This window comes from Magallana gigas, chromosome 1 (genome assembly GCF_963853765.1).
Source record: "Magallana gigas chromosome 1, xbMagGiga1.1, whole genome shotgun sequence".
Lineage (NCBI taxonomy): Eukaryota > Metazoa > Mollusca > Bivalvia > Ostreida > Ostreidae > Magallana > Magallana gigas.
The window spans coordinates 2,877,377-2,893,672 of record NC_088853.1 but is presented as its reverse complement, the minus strand read 5'-3'; the positions used below and the strand labels follow the sequence as shown (position 1 = coordinate 2,893,672).

Below are 16,296 nucleotides of genomic sequence, written 5' to 3'. Positions count from 1 at the left end.
GAATATAAAACAGATGAATCGAATCCCATGGTATTTTTTATTTCAAGAAGTTTACTTGGGTAGATTGAGTTGACGTAATAATGGGAGTAACGATTTGACGTAATAATGGGAGTGACAATTTTTAATTGACAATACTTCGTCGATATATCTAAATGTCAAGCTGAATGCCACAGCGAGTGATTTTCTTTCTTTTTCTTTGAATAAATTCTGCTTCATAAGAATGTAGAAATGTGTCTGCTAACAATGGTGAATTCCAACAGTACATACGACTTGATCCAGTTATCAAGCTACTGATGATTTGTATTATATACTTACAGAATTTAACTTTTTGAAAACAATCACGTTCTTTAGATTACAGATCAAACAAATAACTTTAGTTTGCCAATAATGATATACACGTACTTATTTGGGATTTGTTTTGGGGGGGGGGGGGGGTTTGGAAGGGGGGGGGGTGCCATCCCTTAAAGATGAAACAAATACCGGGAATAATATCCGTTATTGTTAATAAACGAGCATTTTTAAATCGCAAAAACATGACTGACTCAAGGTTTACACATGTTGGATGGGAAATAACTCGAATTCTCTTTTGGTTCAATATATGAAAGAAATCTGTCAGATTCGTGTCCATTGATGTTCAAAGGCCATGGTCATGTATTGTAAAGTTTAACACTGTAGTGTCCCCTGTACAGCGGTCTCGTCTCTCAGTCGATTCGATACGCAAAGGGCATATACTATATAGATACATTTGTACGCATGAACAATTTCTAAAACGAGACAAGCTACTGACAAAATAAGTTGATCAAACAAGATTATCAAAGTTAGTATCGATTGAAGTCATCATTTCTAGTTCTGTGCAACGACCTTGTCAGCAAATACAAAATTAACCATTGGATCTATACCTTTAAAAAATGATTTGTTAATTTTTAACTATAAACTATTATTGGATAGAGAAAACAATCTATAAATTTTAACTTTAAATTAAGAATTGATTCTTTCGTTATATCTTTATACAGAACTCTTCTACTTAAGGAGGTAAATATTGTCTGAAAATGGCCCCGAACAGTCAGCCCTCTTAAGGTGTAATAACACACCTGGACAGAGTCACTCAAATTAACAGGACATTGTTTGATTGTGAAAGATATAATGATAAGTAAACTGTACAAATGCCAAATAAGCGAACATTTTGCAGTTTGGTGATAAAAAAATAAATATCTCATAAATAATTATTTCAGAAAGTAACAACTGTGGTAGATCGGGATTTTGTTTCTATTTATTATTATTAGTATTCCGATCCAGGTGTGATTTATTTTATTACTTTGGTAACGCCCACTTTATACGATAGCCAATAACTTTAATAATATTTGTCTATCGTTCTGTCCCATATTTATGTAATAGTATGAGATTTATTAATTATTGTATTGATAAATCTAATTACAGTTTTGATATTAATTAGTTAAGATATAATATATTTTAGCAATACATGTAGTTCTATATTAAATCATCCAGGTAGAACACCTAGGTTTACCTGCTAAAGTTAATTAAGGCCCTTAGGATATATGGTCCTTATATGGTCAATCAAAAGGTGTGTTTTTACAGAGAGAATCTATTGGGTTTTAAGTTTGTATAGTTGGGTTTCATTGGTCTGTGGATTTCCCTCCAGAAGTTCTTTGTGTTTTAAGACATTCTTCATATTAAAGCTAAGGAGACAAGTTCAGTTCATAAAATCCTTTTAATAAAACGAAATGTCGTTTCGATCAGCGGTCAGTCATTTTGTGTTGATGTGTTATTCAACCTCAGGTGCGATTTTTTTCGCTCGTGTTTTGCACGAGACATATCATATTAGCAGGAGCTTTATAAAATGTCGTGTTTGTTGTGTTTTAAATATCAAATACAACAACACCCCCCACAAAAAAAAAACAAAAAACGCCAAAACAAAAACAAACAAAAACAGGTAAAATAAAAAAAACGATATCAAAAACATTTCAATGTTGTCAAAAAGTGCTATTTGAATCTGCTAAAAAATAATCAACATTAATTTTCTTTAAAGATCTCTCATGAACAAAGTCCTGTTTTCAACGAAATACACGTACATGTATAAGAGGGGGAATCATAAAATGACATGCTTTTGACACGGATTAAACATACATAAGCTAATTCTTATACATTAGGGGCGAAATCCAAATGTTCGATGGCTAAAAAATCAGAAATACATGTAGTTTTCCTCAACAACCCCTCCATCCCCCAAAAATCATTTAATCGATCATACGCGTTTTTCAAAATTCAATGCATTATCGCATTATGACTCTAATATTGTCAGTTGATTTCTTTTTTCTTTTTTTTACTTTAAAAATATTGACTTTTTAATAAAGGGGTAAAGGGACAGTGTTTTATCTCTCTTTATCATGTTTATAGGGACGCGATTTTATTGTCAAGATATATATGCATTAAAACGTACTAAAAAAGAAAAAGAAAACGTTGATCCACGCCTTGGTTGAATCACCAGTTATAAATAGACCGGAAATATAATGTCGTCACGATTTATTGTATACAAGCCAACGCGCATGATCCAAATAGTCAACTTCCTTGTTTTTGATAGATAGAAAGAAGAGATGCGATTCTGAGAGATAAAAGCTAACCAAGATAGAAGAATCCACGGGATTAAGTTGTTTTCTCAGGGAGAGGTTGTAAACATGTGGATTTTATCGGGACTACTGCTCGTCTGTTTTATGGCGCCGTGTTTCACGGGTAAGTTGGCGGGGTAGGGTGTGTATTGAGAAATTACACCGGGCTGGACGGTCCGTCACAGCTGGCTGACTTACAGGTGTACACGGAACTCAACAGAGATACACAGACAGACGGATGTAAATAAACATCATTGAGAGGGGAGGGGGTCTGTGTGTGTCTGGTGTGGGGATTTGTACATGTAATGATTCATTGACAATTTGTGTGTGTGTGTGTGTGTGTGTGTGTGTGTGAGAGAGAGAGAGAGAGAGAGAGAGAGAGAGAGAGAGAGAGAGAGAAACAAATGAAGAGAAAGCATTTTTGATTCATAGAGAAAGTGAAAAAGAGAGAGAGAGAGAGTTTCCACCAATAATACATGATGTTGTATTATTCTTTCCACGTTTATGAAATTTAAGGACATAAACTTAGTCAAGTGTATCATTTCATACCTCACAAACCATATTAATTACAGATAACTATGATGTGAGACACCTCAGGCATTCACTGGTGAATGATGTAAATGTTACTCAAGTCTGTTCTGTTCTGAGTCAGTCCTTTATGAAACAACTTCATAATTGTAAAAGTTTTATATGGTTAATCATACATGAAGCTACAGATTCATCACTTATCATTACATAAACATTTTGTGCTGATTTTATTTTCAATGTTCAGAGAGATTCGGCCATAAAAGGAAAATAAAACTGATTTTTTTGGATGCCCATAAAGCATGAGTAGTGTTATGATTAATGAATACATGTAGATATTTGATGCTGTAGTCCGAGATTCCTCTGACTCTTACCCCGGCTTTTATATTGTGATGTGCGTGGTAGAGGGTAAGGGTTAAGCTAACCTTCTCCCCCACACGTCACAATATAAAAGCGGAGATTAGAGTCAAATGAATTTCGGATTATGATGCTGATGCTCTATTTAATATTTACAGAGATGCGGCCATTGGACGACTACATCAAACATTATGAGAAGCTGAGTTACGACACTCGCAGCCTTCACAACAGACACATGAGGACAAAGAGGTCATCAGGAACTACGCCACTGGAGCTCAAGTTTAAGGCACACAACAGGTAAAACCACCTTAAAGTAACAGGTAGAACCACCTTAAAGTACCAGGTATAACCACCTTAAAGCAACAGATATAACAACCTTAAAGTACCAGGTAGAACAACCTTAAAGTAACAGGTAGAACCACCTTAAAGTACCAGGTATAACAACCTTAAAGCAACAGGCAGAACCACCTTAAAGTAACAGGCAGAACCACCTTAAAGTAACAGGTAAAACAACCTTAAAGTAACAGGTAGAACCACCTTAAAGTAACAGGCCACAATGTCTCCAACTTTCCTCAATTTTGTCGGAACTGAGTCTCAACTCTGAGTTTTGATCTCAAATGTCTGCACATTTCTTTTAATAAAGGAGGCTCAGTCAGTTCAACAAACTTACACCTCATATTTTTTCAAATGATTTGTTTTGTTAAAAACTTCTATCGAGGAGAGAAAAATTGCTTTTATTTTCACTTTGAATAACCGGTAGAATGTTTTCCTATTTCATGTATTCATCTTCATATAGAACTCTGTTTTCGAATGAGATTTATCGTGTGTTTTTATAGACAATCAAGTCCTTTTTATCGTCTTTATAATTGTGTTTAGTGATTTCCAAATTTTGATGATAGTGGGGCCCGGTAAAACCACCTTAAAGATGATTATCAAATATTACAAACAAACAAAAACTACGAGTTTTTCATAAATAGGATTTAAGAAATGTCAATTTAAACCCAAGAATGTGAAATATTTACAGTTTAATCTCTGGGATAACTTTCTCACAAAACAAATACTTTGTAATAATTTTTACTTCATCCCCCAAGTGACTCACTCAATTGATTTGCCGCCACAGCCATTGAAGCTCAATGGAGGATCTACTTTCTTTGTTTTGTTCATGCTCTGCTATTCTTAATGGTGTCTTACATTAATGATTTTCTGTTTCCTATAGATTTCCACCTGTGTTATCTGATAATGTTTCAATGTTTTTCTGTTTCCCAGAGATTTCCACTTGCGTTATCTGATAATGTTTCAATGTTTTTCTGTTTCTTAGAGATTTCCACCTGCGTTATCTGATAATGTTTAATGTTTTTCGGTTTCCCAGAGATTTCCACCTGCGTTTGACCCCGTCGACCTCATTGTTCACCAAAAGTTTCACATCGACCCACAATAATGGTACCTTGGACCCTGTCGACATTTCATTCATCTACGACGGAACCGTAGTGGGTGAGTATTCATGTCACAATAGGATTTTTTTTCAAACGGTGTTTAATTTGTGACGGTCTTTGATTTGTGATGGTCTTTGATTTTTATCCTGTGAGTTTTGAGTTTTGTATCCGCAATCCTTGGTGCATTTTCCCCCTTATTCTATTTTTATATGGTTTGAAAACGAATTGCATTTAATTGAATTTATCCTGAAGCATATTTTATGACGGCTAAACAATGATCAGTTTTACTTTACAAATACCCAACCTTCCTTTGCATTAGGCCTAACAAAAAAATATGTTTGTTTACGGTTTCCCGACCGACCCTATATTTAATCGCCGACCCTAATTGTTTTTATCCATCGTTAGAAATCCGGAAGTCGCACGTGGGTACGTTTAAATTTTATATTCATCTTAATCGGTCAAGCGTTTGAAATCGAAATCGAAAGTGAAAAAAAAAACATGGTGATTATATCTACGTCCACATGTTCTCTGCAGTTTTAAGAATGCGCACACATAAAGCAAATGCAGTTAATAACGGCATTGCCAAATTACATGACATTTATCCAGGTGTTCGATCGATAACATGGGGGAAATGAAAAGGTTCCCGATTTTGAAGTACCAGGCAAACAACATGGAGGCAGGATAGTTTTGACCACAGGAGTCGGCGATTTTATCAATTTCTTGAAAATAAATGAGAAACTGGCAACATCCTACCAGTGAGCTTCGTGAGCGTAGCGACAGGATGTCAACGAGTTTTCTAGATTTTCATTATTTCGCTATCCAACCGATATTAAACACCAGACATCTGTGGTGTTATCTTTCAATTTCTTGAATTTATTTCCCTAAAATTATCCTCAAAAATCATTTTAAATCCATTTTTGCACATCTCTATCATGGTCATGTTTGATGCTTGTGATGTGCAATATCATGTTTTTTAAAAAAATAATGGGTGTCTGTTTTATTATAATGTATAAATACTTAGCATATCGAGCCATTTTCAAGGAACATTCTGCATAAAAATATATAGTCTGTTGCTCTATTGATACTATTACTAGGTCAGGCGCAAATCGAAAATTTATCCCCAGGGGAGTTCTCTACTAAGCATGTTAATTGTTGCAACAGCAGACATAAACTATTTTTTTTGTATTGTCTAATTTATTTCTAGAACACATTTTATCCACCAATTAATGAAGATAAAGTTTAAAATCAATAAACCTCTAGATTTTATATTTGATAACAAGTACCTAGATTCTATAAAATAGACTATAAATACGAGGCACGATTTTTACTACGAAACTGAAAGGGTCAAATAAAACCAAGTGGTCTAAAATTTAAATGACAATAACATTCACAGGGGTGCATGTGGCAAACAAAAGTAAGCATGACACAATGGCAAAACAGTTTAGTATTATCAGTTTACGAGGGTTGTTCGGAAATTATTGAGACATTTCTCTTATTCTTTTAGGAAAAGAAATAAACCTTTGAAATTTCACCAAAATGTAAATCATAATAGAGTTTATCAATGTAAAACTTTTCTTTTCCATGGCATGAATAGATCATTTTTGGTAAGTGGATCAACGTGCCTGCGTCCAGTGACCCAGCGCAACCGCAAACTTTTCGCAACGTCATTTTAACGCTTCTCATTGCTCCTGTGTTTAAACACCTTACAAACGACTGGAAATAAGAATTATTTTTTATTTCTCATCTTTTGTTTTGATTTCAAGATGTCATCCTTTACATTTTCTCTCATTCTTGATTTTTATTTTGAGTTCTGTTTACCCTAAAATCAAATTACTGTGAATGTCTCCTGCTTGTTTTTATTTTAGAACTGTTAACAACAGTTAGTGTGTAAACAGTACTGGATGTTTAGTCTATTTGTCTTAATTCTAGTTAAACAATCAGTGAAAAAATATGATAAACTGAAGCTCTGTATCCCTGGTTATCGTATAGTTTTGGTTTAAGGAATTGTGTGGCCTTAAAGGTCTTCTTCTGAGATTTCCACAAGTTTGATGTATATTCGATGTGCCGTCTTGAGGTCAAAATTCAATGTAATGTCGTTGTCATATTTTCTATTGCTTGGTAAATATGTTTGTACCATATCCGTATTTCATCTCGAAAATTAGTGAAACGTAATCAAAAGTTAGTCGCAAAATATAGCAAAACATATTTAACATGAACATATTTAATTTGATTTCTTTTATCATTAACTGTAATTCTACGGACACTTTGAAATGGGATGTTCAAGTTTTTTAGTCTTCGAGATTATGCCTGCGCCAGGTACCCTGTTTTTCTACCGTCGTAAACAAAATATTTAATTAACTTTCAATATTACTTTGTTTAATTATTTGTTTGGGATTCCTCAATGTTTATGCCAATTTTCGTAAAAAATTGTCACTTAGAAAGTGATATATTCGAGCTGTCACAATAATTTCATGTATGTGACGTTTCTGAAGTTGAGTAAAAAAAAAAAAATAAATAAATAAAATAAAAAAAAAATCCTACCTACCGACCCTATTTTTTTTCAGCATGTAACAGTAAACAAACATATTTTTTTGTTTGGCCTTATATACAAAGATATAAGAGGAACATTTTGTATCAATCCTTTTTCAGTACAAAAGAAGCTTGTATTAAAATATAACAGTGAATGCACCCTTAAAATACTTGTAGCTCTGTAATAACTGTTGATGAATATGTGCTTAGTGCAATAAAGGACCATCCTACATACTGTTATTAAATTAAATGATGGCTAATGTTCTAACTGGCGATAATGATACGTTATTTAAATTAAATTTTTTATCATTTTGTAATGGGTGGCCGGCATGGCTCTTTATTCTTTGACAGTTAATCCACTGATATAAATGGATTAGATATAAAGTAAAGTAAAATAATCTAACTTTAAAAATTAAAAATAGTGGGTTAATCTGAATCTTGAACATCTGAGCCTTAGGCAAGAATATTATGATTCATAAATAATGTTATTATCTCTCAGTCATCTGTTGAAGGTCTCTCTTTGTTTTTCTAATTTGCATATATTTGGTGAATATACAAGGTATCAGTAGGATTCAAATTATGATATATTGGATAATCCAGAATTTATATGGACTGTCAATTTCTTGTTTGTATCAGGCTATCTTCAAAAAGGTGAATACAGGTTCCTGTAATTTTGGTAATTGATGAGAAATGATTGAGAACTATTTTCCTTTGGAGGTCAAACTGAGCAATATTCTCTTATATATAGCAACTAATTTTAAATGAATTTGTCAGAAATATACTGTGAAAAAATCTCAACAACATACTAGTATTTAGCTAATTAAAGATTGAAGGAAGCTTTTTATGTAACAAGTGTTTATTTATCAGAAAAACAATATCCATTCTGCATCAAACTGCTCAGTAAGACAAGTTGAAATTGAGTAATGAAGGAATATTGTCTCACCCACAACATGGCTGCCAAGGGGAAGTAACTACTAATATTGTGTCATTCAAAAGCTATTTTTAAGTGAAAATCCACAAGTACCTGCCATTAGAGATATTTCTTCTTATAGAAGGGGAATTTCCTGTACTATAATAATAAATTTTATCATTGTGGTTCAGAGAACTATCTTATGATATAAAGAAATACTGTGGAATTATTTAATTTCGTGGGGTCTGTTTTCGTGGATTAAGGAATTTTTTGCTTATTTGTGGGGATGTAATTTCGTGGATGCGTCAGTTTTCTGTTTCAGTACGAAAACTAAATCTTTCATTATTAGTGTTTGTGGAGGATGTACATGTAAATTCTTTGGTGAGGGCTACCCACAAAAACTACTAAAAATAATCCTGTGACCACTTGAATTCTAATGATTCCACAGTATAATCTCTGGTGACAGGGGCCTGTTTGTGAAATCTGATTGGCCAACAGTGACCACACCCTTCTGTTTACAGGGGAGCCTGGAAGTCACGTCCATGGAGCGGTGATTCTGGGAATTTTCCGCGGAACGGTTCGAATCCCGGACGACACCGTGTACCACATTGAGCCAGCGTACAGGTTTTACGGTCTGAAGGAAGCGGAGAAATTACCTTACCACTCAGTTATTTATAGAGACGAGCATGTAGATATTGACCCATTTAGGTGAGTTACTGTAAACCCAAACACTCTGTCATGTAGACATAGACCTAACATCACCTTATTCCATGTGTCTTATCGTTCTTGGTTTGCTGTGTTGGTTTCTTTCACAGTTAAAATTTAAATATTTTTTCATTTGATAATGCATCATAGAACATCCATTCAATCGGCCTTGAACTTTATGTTTTGCAATTCCAGCTGTCTAGAAATGTAAATGGCAATAATTATTGTTAAATTGGTTGTAATGTTGGTTGGTCTGACTGCAGACACCGCTAAACCTGACTTTGAGGCATCAGGCTTCACAAGACTTTAAAATTATGTGATCAACCAAGTTCATATCTCTATGAAAATTTTGACATTACTACATGCATAAACATGATAAAATTAATATTTATTAGTGAACAGATGTTAACATTTATTGTAGACACAAACGCGAGGCAGACTTTGATGCGGGGTGGTGTGCGCTGGATAAATACCGCGACTGGATGGTTCACCAAACGGAGGCAGAGGTCAACATTCGCAACAAAAGGGTCGGTAATCTTGCTGATTTTTTCAAAGATTTCTCATCATAGTAGTCAGCCCTTGTTTCATATGACCGACATAGACTAGTAATTTAATTTGATTACTGTATACAGTCTATTTTTACCCTTCTACACTTACAAAGGTTTTGCTTGTCTTAAATTCGCCCAGATACACTTCAATCTGTATTAAAGAGATGATTTGGCCAGGGACATTGGAATTCGCCCAGTCCTAAATTCGCACCCCGACAACAAGGGCGAAAGGGGGCGAAAATAAATGGGGGCAAATATTTCCCTGTATACAGTACATGTATTACATTTTTACATCCCTATCACACGAAAACAAGGAGATGGTATCTACAGGCACAAATTAAGAGAAGCAGGTTTATTACTGAGATATTTATCAATTATTTCAGTCTTTCTAAATTTAAGACAAGACAAATTAATGTAAATACACTGATTTGTAAGAGGAGTCAAATTATCTTCTTAACTGTCTTAATTATCTGCTAAACTATCTGTTTTGACTATAACTATTTGCATAACTATCTGTTTTGACTATTGCAGTCCTACTATAGTTACAAAGAGGCAATGCAGCACAACAAATACTCGGCCGAGAATAACATGTTTGAGTCACGAGATAAGCGAGAGGTCGGCTCGTGCAGCATGGGGGTCAAGAATACCTGTATCCTGTATATGAGATCCGACCCCACACTGTTCAACAAGTTCAAGGCTGATCTCAATGTAAGTACAATCATAGTACAAATAGGCTGATCTCAACGTAAGTACAATCATAGTACAATTAGGCTGATCTCAACGTAAGTACAATCATAGTACAAATAGGCTGATCTCAACGTAAGTACAATCAAAGTACAATTAGGCTGATCTCAATGTAAGTACAATCATAGTACAAATAGGCTGATCTCAACGTAAGTACAATCATAGAACAAATAGGCTGATCTCAACGTAAGTACAATCAAAGTACAAATAGGCTGATCTCAATGTAAGTACAATCATAGTACAAATAGGCTGATCTCAACGTAAGTACAATCATAGTACAAATAGGCTGATCTCAACGTAAGTACAATCATAGTACAAATAGGCTGATCTCAACGTAAGTACAATCATAGTACAAATAGGCTGATCTCAACGTAAGTACAATCATAGTACAAATAGGCTGATCTCAACGTAAGTACAATCAAAGTACAAATAGGCTGATCTCAATGTAAGTACAATCATAGTACAAATAGGCTGATCTCAATGTAAGTACAATCATAGTACAAATAGGCTGATCTCAACGTAAGTACAATCATAGTACAAATAGGCTGATCTCAACGTAAGTACAATCATAGTACAAATAGGCTGATCTCAACGTAAGTACAATCATAGTACAAATAGGCTGATCTCAACGTAAGTACAATCATAGTACAAATAGGCTGATCTCAACGTAAGTACAATCATAGTACAAATAGGCTGATCTCAACGTAAGTACAATCATAGTACAAATAGGCTGATCTCAACGTAAGTACAATCAAAGTACAAATAGGCTGATCTCAATGTAAGTACAATCATAGTACAAATAGGCTGATCTCAACGTAAGTACAATCATAGTACAAATAGGCTGATCTCAACGTAAGTACAATCATAGTACAAATAGGCTGATCTCAACGTAAGTACAATCAAAGTACAAATAGGCTGATCTCAACGTAAGTACAATCATAGTACAAATAGGCTGATCTCAACGTAAGTACAATCATAGTACAAATAGGCTGATCTCAACGTAAGTACAATCATAGTACAAATAGGCTGATCTCAACGTAAGTACAATCATAGTACAAATAGGCTGATCTCAACGTAAGTACAATCATAGTACAAATAGGCTGATCTCAACGTAAGTACAATCATAGTACAAATAGGCTGATCTCAACGTAAGTACAATCATAGTACAAATAGGCTGATCTCAACGTAAGTACAATCATAGTACAAATAGGCTGATCTCAACGTAAGTACAATCATAGTACAAATAGGCTGATCTCAACGTAAGTACAATCATAGAACAAATAGGCTGATCTCAACGTAAGTACAATCATAGTACAAATAGGCTGATCTCAACGTAAGTACAATCATAGTACAAATAGGCTGATCTCAACGTAAGTACAATCATAGTACAAATAGGCTGATCTCAACGTAAGTACAATCATAGAACAAATAGGCTGATCTCAACGTAAGTACAATCATAGTACAAATAGGCTGATCTCAACGTAAGTACAATCATAGTACAAATAGGCTGATCTCAACGTAAGTACAATCATAGTACAAATAGGCTGATCTCAACGTAAGTACAATCATAGTACAAATAGGCTGATCTCAACGTAAGTACAATCATAGTACAAATAGGCTGATCTCAACGTAAGTACAATCATAGTACAAATAGGCTGATCTCAACGTAAGTACAATCATAGTACAAATAGGCTGATCTCAACGTAAGTACAATCATAGTACAAATAGGCTGATCTCAACGTAAGTACAATCATAGTACAAATAGGCTGATCTCAACGTAAGTACAATCATAGTACAAATAGGCTGATCTCAACGTAAGTACAATCATAGTACAAATTCTGTAGCTACTGTAATACCACTAGTAATGTAGACCCCAAGCTTCTGATGGCAGATCTCAATGTACAATGCTACAATTATAACAAATACACTGTAGAACAGGTAGCACAAAAATATTGTAGCACAGAAATATTGTAGCACTGGTATTGTAGCACAAAAATATTGTAGCACTGGTATTGTAGCACAAAAATATTGTAGCACAGGTATTGTAGCACAAAAATATTGTAGCACAGGTATTGCAGGACAAAAATATTGTAGAACAGACTACAGATATTTTCAATATTGTACAACTCACACTTTTTAACAAGTTAAGACGCATCATATTGTACAGTCAATGGGAGCTGATGTATTGTAGCAGAAATATTGACACATACATTTTTGTATAAATAATGTAGCTCAAATATTGAAACTTGTAGATTGGTACGATTGTAGCTGATATATTTTACAGTTGTACAGATTTATATTTTTCCCTTGGGGAGAGTTTTAAGGTACAATTGTATCTGATGTATTTATTTATTAACCTCATTGTCTTCTCTGATTACAGAATGAGGTGGCCGCCCGGGATGAGATTCTGTCCTTCTTTGCAAGTCATGTGAGTGCACTCAATGAGATCTACGTCCGCACCAAGTTCCAGCCGCTACGGGGTACGGCCCCATGCTTCCAGGGAATTCAGTTCCAGATTCAGAGAACTACAGTAAGACTTGGTCAATTTGACAGTCAGTATTTTATACTCTGATACAGATGATTCACCAATAGAGACTAATGTACACCCGTTTATTACAGATAATGACAGATGAAACAGAGAAATGTTCTAACGAGCTTCAGAGGACGGCCTTCTGTCAGCCCAACATCGACGTCAGTAACTTCCTGAACCTGAACTCACTGACCAATCATGACGCGTTCTGTCTTGCCTACATCTTCACGTACCGCGACTTCTCCCACGGCACCCTTGGGCTGGCCTGGGTCGGCTCTCCCACAGGTAACACATTCATTTTTCATGGCGTCACGTCTAGTTAGACCTTTTGTGGTTGGATTGATGTTAAAAATTAAAATTAAAATTTAAAATTACAAAAATTTAAAAAATTATCGACATTTGTGTAAGTTGATGATATTTACAAATAAGTTAATAGGTCCTGAATGCTTGTTTAGATAATTGTAAGAGTTGTATGGATCAGCATTATAATTGTTTTGTAGCATCAGCAGGGGGGATATGTGAGAAATACAAGTCGTACACGGAGGGAAACCAACAAATCAGAAAGAGCCTCAACACGGGGATAGTAACCATCATCAACTACAACAAACGAGTCGCCCCGCGCGTCTCTCAGCTTACGTTCGCCCACGAGGTTGGCCACAACTTCGGAAGTCCGGTAAGTGAAGGAAATAAATCATAATTAATCTTATGTAAGGAATCAATTCAGTAGCTACCAAATCTATAGAATTATAAACTTTGTTTGTGAAGATAAAGCTGAACACAGCTCGTAAATAGGGAATGTCCACCATATTTCTCTTTTATCACCAGACTCCACAAACTTTGTTTGTGGATATAAGGCTGAACACAGCTAGTGAATAGGGAATGTCCACCATATTTCTCTTTTATCACCAGACTCCACAAACTTTGTTTGTGGATATAAGGCTGAACACAGCTCGTGAATAGGGAATGTCCACCATATTTCTCTTTTATCACCAGACTCCACAAACTTTGTTTGTGGATATAAGGCTGAACACAGCTCGTGAATAGGGAATGTCCACCATATTTCTCTTTTATCACCAGACTCCACAAACTTTGTTTGTGGATATAAGGCTGAACACAGCTCGTGAATAGGGAATGTCCACCATATTTCTCTTTTATCACCAGACTCCACAAACTTTGTTTGTGGATATAAGGCTGAACACAGCTCGTGAATAGGGAATGTCCGCCATATTTCTCTTTTATCACCAGACTCCACAAACTTTGTTGGTGGATATAAGGCTGAACACAGCTCGTGAATAGGGAATGTCCGCCATATTTCTCTTTTATCACCAGACTCCACAAACTTTGTTGGTGGAGATAAAGCTGAACACAGCTCGTAAATAGGGAATGTCCACCATATTTCTCTTTTATCACCAGACTCCACAAACTTTGTTGGTGGAGATAAAGCTGAACACAGCTAGTAAATAGGGAATGTCCACCATATTTCTCTTTTATCACCAGACTCCACAAACTTTGTTGGTGGATATAAGGCTGAACACAGCTCATGAATAGGGAATGTCCGCCATATTTCTCTTTTATCACCAGACTCCACAAACTTTGTTGGTGGAGATAAAGCTGAACACAGCTCGTAAATAGGGAATGTCCACCATATTTCTCTTTTATCACCAGACTCCACAAACTTTGTTGGTGGAGATAAAGCTGAACACAGCTAGTAAATAGGGAATGTCCACCATATTTCTCTTTTATCACCAGACTCCACAAACTTTGTTGGTGGAGATAAGGCTGAACACAGCTCGTAAATAGGGAATGTCCACCATATTTCTCTTTTATCACCAGACTCCACAAACTTTGTTTGTGGATATAAGGCTGAACACAGCTAGTAAATAGGGAATGTCCACCATATTTCTCTTTTATCACCAGACTCCACAAACTTTGTTTGTGGATATAAGGCTGAACACAGCTAGTAAATAGGGAATGTCCGCCATATTTCTCTTTTATCACCGCTATATATACAACCTCTATATAAGCTGCTGACCTCAAAGAAGTTGGAAGTATTTCACTGTAGATGTCTCACCTGTATGGACGACTTACCTCGCCTTGTTACTTGGTCGCAATGAAATAATAAAATTCTACGAACTTTTGTCAAGCGGGAAGAATAAACAAAACAAGTCAATGCATTATTTACAAACAGAATATGCACATTAAATAAACAGGTCAATGCATTATTTACAAACAGGATATGCACATTAAATAAACAAGTCAATGCGTTATTTACAAACAGAATACTCACATGAAATAAACAAGTCAATGCGTTATTTACAAACAGAATACTCACATGAAATAAACAAGTCAATGCATTATTTACAAACAGAATATGCACATTAAATAAGAAATAAATGCATAAAATCCAGAGACAATGAAAGAAATACTACACGTCAGCCACGATTTTCAGGTGTGCAATTCGTTGTAATGAAATCAAAGGGTTCATATACCAGTACCTGGTGTGGGTGACAGTGCCGAATGTCGAACAGTGTTCAGTTGTAACTAAGAAATAAACAGCGTGTTAATAAGGTAACTGGGAATTTAGTTGGTCACATGATCAAATTGTTTAAAACTTGAAGGGTATCTTTGGAGATTTGGTCCTGTACCTTTTATATCCTGGTGAACTTTTGACATGGCTTTTTATTAAATTTGCATTTGAGAAAGTCAAATAGGTTTAGATTTTTAGCATAACTTGTTTTATGTTTGCTATTAAAGCAACCAGTGGACAGTAAAAAAGCCCTGTATGGAACAGTGTGCTACCTATATGGGACCTCTGGTCTTTTAGTTTGGTTAATGATTGATTTTAATAAGTCTTCAGTTGGCTCTATCGATAAGACAGTTTTTGATTGGTTAATTTTGTCACATAGCATGACGATGGGCAGCAGTGTGCCCCCTATGGAACCTCTGATCCACAGTCTAGCGGTGGTAACTATATCATGTTTGCCAGCGCCACACAGGGAAACCTCCAGAACAACGACGATTTCTCACCCTGCAGCGCTGACAACATCACCCACGTCATCGACGCTGTCGTCAACCAAAGGAGTGGAAAGGTCAACTGTTTCACAGGTATTGATTTGTAGGTCACAGGTATTGATTTATTGGTCACAGGTAACCTAAACCTCACAAGTATAAACATAGTTCAGAGGAGTAGGTCAACTGTTTTACAGGTATTGATTTGTAGGTCACAGGTATTGATTTGTAGGTCACAGGTATTGATTTGTAGGTCACAGGTATTGATTTGTAGGTCACATGTATTGATTTATAGGTCACAGGTAACCTAAACCTCACAGGTATAAACATAGTTCAGAGGAGTAGGTCAACTGTTTCACAAGTACCAGATAACATAGGTCACAGG

The 16,296-nt window shown here is 35.4% G+C and overlaps 1 protein-coding gene across 6 annotated transcripts in view; it reads left to right on the top strand.

Moving 5' to 3' along the window:
- Positions 1-2,554: 2,554 nt before the first annotated feature.
- Positions 2,555-16,296, top strand: part of LOC105346795 (disintegrin and metalloproteinase domain-containing protein 10) — a 35,661-nt gene continuing 21,919 nt past the window's right edge. For 4 of the 6 annotated variants that reach the window (XM_066076208.1, XM_066076216.1, XM_066076212.1 and 1 more), the window contains exons 1-10: positions 2,556-2,745; positions 3,662-3,800; positions 4,822-4,994; positions 8,897-9,083; positions 9,502-9,607; positions 10,160-10,336; positions 12,753-12,902; positions 12,992-13,187; positions 13,403-13,575; positions 15,809-16,007. In XM_066076208.1, the coding sequence (XP_065932280.1) occupies positions 2,691-2,745; positions 3,662-3,800; positions 4,822-4,994; positions 8,897-9,083; positions 9,502-9,607; positions 10,160-10,336; positions 12,753-12,902; positions 12,992-13,187; positions 13,403-13,575; positions 15,809-16,007 (1,555 nt within the window). In that variant the 5' untranslated portion in view covers positions 2,556-2,690. Of the gene's footprint in view, positions 2,746-3,661; positions 3,801-4,821; positions 4,995-8,896; positions 9,084-9,501; positions 9,608-10,159; positions 10,337-12,752; positions 12,903-12,991; positions 13,188-13,402; positions 13,576-15,808; positions 16,008-16,296 lie in introns of all 6 variants that reach the window. The other 2 variants (XM_066076200.1, XM_066076210.1) reach the window with 2 other exon arrangements.